At 40.3% G+C, this 9,782-nt stretch overlaps 1 protein-coding gene across 1 annotated transcript; it reads right to left on the bottom strand.

Moving 5' to 3' along the window:
* Window positions 1-8,184: 8,184 nt before the first annotated feature.
* Window positions 8,185-9,557, bottom strand: LOC137223596 (heterogeneous nuclear ribonucleoprotein A1-like). Its single transcript, XM_067735641.1, is given in 2 exon segments — window positions 8,185-8,551; window positions 8,554-9,557. Coding segments are annotated over 2 exon segments (1,218 nt in total). The 5' UTR covers window positions 9,496-9,557; the 3' UTR covers window positions 8,185-8,275.
* Window positions 9,558-9,782: the final 225 nt, after the last annotated feature.

The following is a 9,782-nucleotide window of genomic DNA, read 5'->3' as shown; positions in this document are numbered from 1 at the left end:
TTTTCCAAACACATGGGAGTTCCTATACTGGTCCATTGTGAGAGATGGCGCAGTGTGGGGGAGACCATGGATCTGAAGACTGATATGACTACTTTTAAATTTAGCTCTACTTACTAGTACTGTGTTTTTGTGCATTATATTCAGAACTCTAGTTTTCTGATCCATCAAATGGGTGTAACAATGCCTATATCCTTAGAGGGTGTTTGTGGGAATTAAATGATATGTTGTTTATTAGTGCCTAGGATGAGCTTGACACCTGGCAGACACTCAGTAAATATTAATTTTCTTTCCTTTATTCCTTATTAAATCATTTCTCTTCAGCAGAATAAATGATTTTAGTATCAGAAGCATGAATGAATGGTCTTTCCAATAAAACCCAGAATTTCTGTCCTTCTCCCCCTCTCCCATCCCATTTCCTGGGAATCCATGCAACATACACTGCTAAAGGTCAGTGCTGTGCCTACTGAATTATTCTGTACATTGGTAGATGAGTCTCTGAAAGGTTCACGTTTTTCTGCCTTATCTCATTAAGTTCTCTTATTCAGTAGTGAATAATAATAACAGAAGCTACAATTTCCTGGGTGTTTACTATATGCCAGTTAAGTGTTTGATAGGCAATAGCAACTTTTGGGCATAGATCCTGTTGTTATTCCCATTATAGTGATGATACTTTTGAGTCTTGGGTTGAGTCATTTGCCCCAGATTGTAGAGCTGGTAAGTAAAGGAACAGGCCTTCAAAACAGTTGTTTGTGATATCAAGGGATGAGAGGTAAAACCTTTGAGTGACAAAAGCTTGTGACTTGGACTCATGATCCTAATGACCTCGGTTCACTTGGGTGCAGTGAAAAGAGAGAATTGGCTCTTGGAGCGACTGGATTTGAGTCTCGTCTAAGTACACTGGCCAGACCCCTTGGCCAGAAATCCAGCTCAAGGTAGCTTTAGCAAATAAGTGAAATTTATTGACTTCAATCCCTCTCTCTCTCTCTAACTCTGCTTCTGTTGGTCATCCTTTTTCTCATATTGAAGATATTGTCCAAAATTGACCCAGGAAATTTGCCAGAAATAGCTTTGGTGGCTTAATTTTCCCTAAAGCTTGTGATCACAGAGAAAGAGGACCTATTTCCATAAGATCTACCAAGTTTGAGTCCCCAGACTAATCACTCTGGACAGGAGAATGAAGGCCTCTCATTAACCTGGACAAGGTCATGTTCCTATAACCCTTGGGATTGGGTAGAATGGAGGGTAGGTTAAATCCCATTGAAACTACCTGGAACGAGACATGAAAGGAGACATGCTGAGCAGAAGACCTTTTTCCTTAATATTGGGTCACTTAAAACCTGTCTAAGCTTAAGTGCTGGTTTGCAACCTCAGAAGTTCCCCAGGTAAAATTTGAAATTGGGCCCCATGCATGGTAGGCAAGGAGAGACCAAAGAAAGAGACAGCCACTCTAAATTGGCAGGTGACAGTTTTAATAAGCAGGGGGACTTACGTACAAGGTTTGTCTTGGGCGGCCCCAAGATGTGTACGTCTCCGTACCTACCTGCCAGAATCTTACAGTTTATATAGAGGCCTGAACTTGGTCCAGTCACATACAGCATCCAGATGGTCTCAACAACACATACTCTCTCAACGCTGCGTGCTTGAAAGCAGCTCCCGCCGTGGGAAGGGTGGGCAGAATGTAATCACCAAGGGTGGGGGAGGGGTGAGAGCCTCCAATTGCCCGTGTCGTGCTCATAGGTCAACTGGTGGTCATGTCCTCTCAAAGATCTCCTCCAACTTTAAATAAATCATTTCTCTCTAAATTCCAGTCTCTGCATCTGTAACATGAGAGCAGTAATTTTCCTTGTAAGGTTGTTGTGAGGGACAAATGAAATAATAGGTTGGAAGGAAAGTCCTTTGTAAACTTCACAGGCCTGTGGAAACATGGCTGCAAACTAGAACCTCTGAAAACCTGCTGTTTCTCTCGCAACCTTTGCTTTGACAGATGACTTAGTTTTAGGTGCTTCCTTGCCATTCAGTGACAGCAAGTCATGAAGCACACTAAATTAATGAAAGTATGTGTATCACCATTGCAATACATATGCTCACATTCTTTAGCCTGAAGAGACGTAAAAATGGGAGCAACAAAAAAACCTGGGATACACTTATTTATAACTCATGTCTGCCCGATTTGCCGCCAGCATACAGCTTAATCTCAGCTTTACCTTAAAATGTCTCTGCTAAAAGGTAAAAGTAGGAGAACAAGCCTGTGGATAAAAATAAACAGAGGGTTTATACAAAAGGAAAATACAAAGTAAGAATACAAAGCTCAGGGACACGTGGGTGAAAATTGAGCTATGGGTGCCTCGTGCACTTGAAGGTAAGTTGGAATTTTGCCTAAGTTCGTAAACCAAGGGGAGAAAGCAGTGCTTCCTTCCTCACGTGATTAAAACTTAACGTTGCGTCTACTATAATACTCCAGCTAATCTAAGTGAAACTTGGATTACTTGGCCTCACAATCAAGAAGGAAATCTTGAATTTCTGTAGCTGTAGCTCCCTCTTCTAAGAATTCTAAAACCCATCTATGAGAAAGTCATCTTCAGAGAATTTCCCAAAGTGATGAATTATTTTCCCTGTTTCTATACTTCTGAAAATATATTAAGTTCGCTTAAGACATTGTATGTATCTTTACACTGTAGCCATTGTTTTTTAAACACCTAGAATTTTCTAGGTTCTTTTAATGTTAGCTAATGGAAAGTGAGCAATTGAAGAAAAAAAATGACCAAGTACTGGGATTAAGGAGACCTACATTCTAACCCTCATTCAGTCAATATTCATTCAAAGAATAAATATTTGAGTATCAGGCTCCATCATGAGTGCCAGGGATAGTTTTAAATCAAATATTGTTCTTGCCTTCAAGAAGCTCATACCTATCATGTGAGGGAGACACATAATAAAGATAATATCACATAAATGGTGATCATATGATGAAAAACCAAGTAGGGTAAGGGGATTAAGAGGGGTGTTGAGCACTCTTTTAGAGGGTGATCAATGAAGAGTCTCTGAGGGGTTAGTAATTGAAATAAATCTTGAAGAAAGTGAGAGAACAAGACTTGAGATTTTGGGAGAAGGATGTTTCCAGAAGCAAGACCAGTATGTGCAAAAGCCCTGAGGCAGGAGTATACTTGACTTACTTGAAGAACCAACAAAGAAGTCAGAGTGGTTAGAGAGGATTAAGCTAGGAAAGCAGGAATGATAGATAAGAAATAAATTGGAGAGCAAACTGGGATCTTACAGTCCTTGGTAAAATTTTATCTTTTATTGCTGTGTAATGAAAAGCTATTGGGGGGGCTTGAACAGAGGAATGACATGATGTGATTTATGTTTTAGAACGATCACTCCAGCTGTTATATGGACCACAGACAGCGAAGAGTAAAGGTGGAAACAGGGAGATTGGCAGATGACTGCTACAGTAATTTAGGATGTGCACAGTTGTGGTGAGAAACGGTTTTATTTGAGATATTTTATGTGGGTAGGGCCAAAGGATTTGATGTGGGTTTATTTTTGTGTGTGTTGTGGAACTCTAGTCATATGTGTGACTTTGGGAGGTGATCAAATATAGTGGACATTATACTAAAAGTTTTCAAACATGCACATGGTATAGTGAATAGTACAATGAACTGTAGATACGCCACTCAGATTTAACAATTATTAAGATTTTACTAATCTTGTTTTGCCTATGTCATCCCACCTCTCTGTTTTTCTCTTTCTGGACTATTAAAACAAACCCTAGACATCACATCATTTTACCCCTCAGTAGTTTAGTATACATCTCCAACAAACAAGAACTTAAAAAAACCTCCACAATATCATACATAAAACCCTCACAATATTAGCCTAACAAAATTAATAATTATTTATTACCATCTAAAATCAATATGTGTTCAAGTTTTTCCCAAACTTTAAAAAAAAAAATACTTTTACAGTTGGTTTGATCAAATTAAGATCCAGAGAAGGTCCACCCCATTGCAATTTGTGTGAGGAAGATAGAGATTTCTTGCAGACCCCCTGCGCCTTCACATGCGTAGCCTTCTCTATTATCAACAATCCTCACCAGAGTGGGACATTTGTTACAACCAATGAACCTACACTGACACATCATAATCACCCAAAGTCCATAGTTTACCTTAGGGTTCACTCTTGGTGTTGTACCCATTCTATGGGTTTGGACAAATGTATAATAACATGCATTTATCATTATGGTATCCCACAGAATATTTTCACTGCCCTAAACATCCTCTGTGCTTTTCCTGTTCATCACCCCTCCCACCCTTCTCCAGCCTTTCACAACCACTGATTGTGGTTTTACTGTTGTGGAGATTTTACTATCTCCATAGTTTGCTTTTTCCAGAATGTCATGTAGTTGGAATCTACAGTATGCAGCCTTTTCAGATTGGCTCCTATCACTTAGTGATATGCATTTCATGTTCTTCCATGTCTTTTCATGCCTTGATAGCTTCTACCTTCTCAGTGCTGACTAATATTTCATTGTCTGGATGTACCACAGCTTATTTATCCATTCACCTACTGAAGGATATCTTGGCTGCTTCCAAGTTTTGGCAGTTATGAGTAAAACTGCTAGAAATATCCATGTGTGGCTTTTTGTGTGGGTATATATTTTCAGCTCCTTTGGGTAAATACTAAGGAGTGTGATTGTTGACCATATGGTAAGAATGTGTCTAGTTTTGTAAGAAACCACCAAACTGTCTTCCAAAGTGGCCGTACCACTTTGGTTACCCACTAGCAATAAATGAGAATTCCTGTTGCTCTACATCCTCACTGGTATTTGGCGTTGTCAGTGTTCCAGATTTGGGCCATCCTTTTATTTTTCTCTGCCATTTTTGGTTGATAATCCTGAGTTATTTGCCCTCTTAGAATTTCTTGTATACTAGATTTGGTGATTGCACCGTGTGGCATTTGAAAAATATTTCTTTATCCTCCTAATTTACTACAAAACTGTTAGCTAGATCTAGAGGCTTGATTATATATATTTTTGGCAGGGAGAGGGCCAGAATAATTCATGGGTGGCACCATGTACTACCTGTATCACTGCATCGTCAATTTAAATAAAGAGGTGAACTGAGGCAAGTTTAAATTACCAGAAATTGAGTTTATTCAGGAATAAGAGAGGGATTGCAATTCAGGACACGTGAACTGTGTCACAATACAGGTGAGTCCATCTAGGATTTGGGGCGGGCTGTTTTTATGGGCAAGGAGTGCAAAAATGGTAAAGTCCAGCCAGAGTCCAAGCAGCAAGTTCACTGGCGTGAGGATGGGGAGAGATTCTTGGCACACGTTCATTGACTAAGGCCTAAGTTTAGGTTTTCTGTAAATCAGGCATTTACGGGAAATCAGTCTCTCAGCCCTTCTTTCGTTTTCCTGAGTGCGCACGCGTGAGATTCTCCATTTCTTCTGCGCCGCTTCCATTTTAGATTGAAATCTTTTCACAGCGTCCTGGGATAAACGATGGCTGCTTTAGTGAAGTTCAACCCTCAGGCCACGTTAGTGAGGTTAAAACTGATCAGCTGTGTGGTAGCCCAAATAGTTCCCCGTCTCTCCAAAGATATCCAAACCCTAATCCTGGAACCTGGAAATTTGTTACCTATGGGGCAAAAGGGACTTTGTACATGTAATTAAGGCTGCAGACCTTCAGGCAGAGGAGAGGAGCCAGGGTTGCCCAGGTGTAGTCAATCGAGTCACGTGACCCCTTTAAGGCCGAGAACATTTCCCAGCTGAAATCAGAAGACGCGGAAGAGAGTGCGGTGGGAGAGGAGTCAGAGAGGTGCGAGTCTGACAAAAGTGGGATGAGCTGTTGGCGGCTGTGAGACTGGGGGCCCTGAGTGGGGCCTCTAGGAGCTAAGGGTGGTATCCAGCTGACAGCCAGCCAGGAAACCCGACCTCAGCCCTTCCACTCCAAGGAGCTTTATTCCGCCAACAACGTGAGTGAACTTGCAAGCGGATTCTTTCCAGAGCCTCCCAACTACTACCCAGGACGGCTGACACCCTGGTTCTGGCCTACAACTTGCAGCAGAGACCAGCCGAGATGACCCGCATTCTTCAGCGACAGAACGGTGAGATAATAATACATTTGTGTTGTTTTAAGCTGCTAAATGTGTGGTATTTGGTACAACAGCGTAGATAATTATACAAGTGGATGCAGGTGTTGTGAGCCGGGTCGCGCTCAAGTTTTCGGTGAATCTTTCGCCTCCTCGTTTTCGGCTGCTGTTGGCGAGTGTTGTTTAGGGCTCTTGTCATTAATGGTTACCAAATGGTGAATTTTCCTCTAATTCTGTCATACCTTCTGCATTTATTAGCTGGAATTCTCTAAAGAAGAACTTTTGTTTGTAAATAATTCAGTTTCCCTGAAAAAAGTTTTGCATATGAAAAGCAGATAAATGCCTTACATTTTCTCTTTATTCGTTTTCGGAATACTGATGGTGGTTTTGCTATGATTTCAGGCAAACAGTACGTTGTTTTGTTTTCTGTATTATTATGAATTTCTGGAGTATTATATATTTGTGTGTTTCAGCCACATTGCTGTCATTAATTTCCTTTTGGTGCTTCAATGGTCCCATTTTTGGCCAATGGAAATCCCTTCAAGTTGGGTCCTGTGTCTTTTTGTCAAGGCCTCATCATTTATGATAGCATTCTTTCTGGCACTACGAATTCTCCTTTATCTTGTTTATCTTATACATTTTATGCCCCAGACATTGCTTTGTCCGTTTCCCCAAGAATCCTTTGTTTCTTTTTGGGCGTTTAGAGGCTACAGTCTGGGCGCTTAGGGGTACTTTTGTCCTTGCTTCAAGCCATCTGGGAAGACAGAGATAGGACAAGTTGTTTTTTAGAAAGAAAATAATAAGTTTCCAAATCAAAGGTTACAATACATGGTTTATACTTTGATTTTTATACTTTAATCCCTTTGTTAAAAATTTTGGTTTCTGACAACATTAATATAATTTATTTTTTGTTCTGTTATCTAACAACGCAAATATTATTACTGCTAACAAGATTGCTGAATCTGGTTTAAGATTTCTCTGCAGTTTGTTTTGGTGGTGGTGATGGTTGTTAGTTTATCCCTTTAGGGAAGTACAGTGAAGATAACTGTATTTAAAGGATTGAAGTGGTCTTCACTAAGTGGTTATGCCACCAATTTCCTATTCTTTTTTTTAATAATTTTTGGGGGGTTATGGGGTTTTTTGGTCTTTTTAAAAATGTTTTTAAATATGTAAATATTTGTGTAATTTTAAAGTGAAAAAATAAAATAAAACCAGGGGCATTTGGGAGTTCTAGCTTCTTGTCTCCTTCCTTCCCTGACTTCATTGTCTTTTCTCTGTAGGGAGACTTCTTATTAGTTCTTAGTTTTAGGTCCATCAACTTTTAATTCAGAAAAATACAATTAAATATATATATGTGTATATGCACATATAATCATAGTTTTCCTAACCTAAATAAAAATGTCTTCTTTAGAACACCGTTTACCTTGCTTTTTTAACTTAACCTATCCTGGAGATCACTTCACAGCAGTATATAGAGGTCTTTCTCATTCCTTTTTATAGCTATGTGATATTTCATAACTTATTCATAATAGATTTATTCAGCCTGTCCCCTTTTGTTGGATGCTTGATTTGTTTCCAATCTTTTGTTATTATAAATAATGCTGTGATGAGTCCTGTGCCTTCTTTTTTGCTTGTTTGCTGTGTACACTTAGGATATATTTATAGAAATGGGGTTGCTGGGCCAAAGGGTAAATACACCTTTTTTTTTTTTTTTTTTCAAGAGGGTATTAAATTGTTTATTTATTACACATGATAACGGATGATACACAAACTTCATTCCCATCTATATCTGGTACCATAATCCAATTTAGATATATTGCATAGGATGTGCCAACAATCATATATTAATAATCAAAAAACTCCATGACTTGGCTTGGGTGACCCTTTTTCACGGTGAACTCCAAGGTCACAACGCAGTAACTGTCAGTTCAACTACACCAAGGTTTCAGAAGACAGTAGCTTCTCCACCAAAGCAGGTTGTAAATAAATTTTGAATGGAACCTGGCATCACCCTGAAGGAATACTAACTTCACACTGTTGGGGTGGTTTACCAAAATGGCTTCAGAGTAGACTAACTTTACACAGCACATTTAAAAAAAAGACACATTTATTCAGCGTCACGATCAGACCATTACATTTAGCAATCAACAGCATGGGTGCAAAAAAAAAAAAAATCTACATTAAAACCCTTTGTTGGAATGCTTTACACTTTCCACAGAACAGAAACTAAAATAACCTGTTATACAATTAGTCACAAATACAGTCCTCGAGTTTTTTTGCCCATACACATGAGTATTGTCTAAAACATGTCTTCTTTGTAGCAGCTGGGCCCTGCCACCACTGTGCTTGGCCGAGTTCACAAATCTGTTGTAGCCTGTAGCTTCCCTGTCACTTCTCTGGCTCTCCTCTCCTGCTAAGCTTTGTTTCCTGGCAGTAATCAAAACCTTCTGCCACTGCCATAGCTACTGCTGCTGCTGGAACCACCATAGCCACCTTGGTTTCGGGGTTTGGCAAAGTATTGGCCTCCACCACCATAGGGGCCAGAACTTCTGCCTCCAAAGTTTCCTCCTTTCATGGGTCCAAAATTTGAAGACTGATTGTTGTAACTGCCAAAATCGTTGTAGCTTCCACCACCTCCAAAATTGCTTCCATCATTACCGAATCCATTATAGCCATCCCCACTGCCACCATATCCACCACCACCGCGGCTGCCACCAAAGCCACCTCGACCGCTGAAGTTTCCTCCACGACCAAAGTTGTCATTCCCACCAAAACCACCTCCACGACCACCACCAAAGTTTCCAGAACCACTTCGACCTCTTTGGCTGGATGAAGCACTAGCCATCTCTTGCTTAGATAGGGCTTTCCTTACTTCACAGTTGTGGCCATTCACAGTGTGGTATTTCTGAATGACAGTCTTGTCTACAGAGTCATGATCATCAAAGGTTACAAAAGCAAAGCCTCTCTTTTTGCCACTGCCTCGGTCAGTCATGATTTCAATCACTTCAATTTTCCCATACTGTTCAAAATAATCTCTTAGATGATGTTCTTCAGTGTCTTCTTTAATGCCACCAACAAAAATCTTTTTCACAGTTAAGTGGGCACCAGGTCTTTGCGAATCTTCTCTTGAGACGGCCCTCTTTGGTTCCACAACTCTTCCATCCACCTTGTGTGGCCTTGCATTCATGGCCGCATCCACCTCCTCCACAGTGGCATATGTGACAAACCCGAAGCCTCTGGAGCGTTTGGTGTTTGGATCCCTCATTACCACACAATCTGTGAGCGTTCCCCACTGCTCAAAATGGCTCCTCAGACTCTCATCGGTTGTTTCAAAGCTCAAACCTCCGATGAAGAGCTTCCGCAGCTGTTCGGGCTCTTTGGGTGACTCTGACTTAGACATAATGGCAGTGGAGGGTGGGGGGAGACGTCAACGATGCTTACTCGGTGGCGTCCACGAGCAGAAAAAAGCTACACCCTTTTTTAATGAAAAAAATTCATAGTTATTTTTTATTATAACAATCATAAGGCAGAACAGAAAAGTATAATTTTGGTAGATTTTCCCGAAGTCCCCTTCATGGAAGTTATGCATTTTGCATGCATGAGCAGTTTTTGAGAGTTCACCATCTCTCCATAGGGATTGACTTGTTAATTATTGCCAACCCATGCTCTTGAGTGCTGATTCTTCAT

This window comes from Pseudorca crassidens, chromosome 4 (assembly GCF_039906515.1).
Source record: "Pseudorca crassidens isolate mPseCra1 chromosome 4, mPseCra1.hap1, whole genome shotgun sequence".
NCBI lineage: Eukaryota > Metazoa > Chordata > Mammalia > Artiodactyla > Delphinidae > Pseudorca > Pseudorca crassidens.
This window is presented reverse-complemented; position numbering and strand designations above follow the sequence as displayed.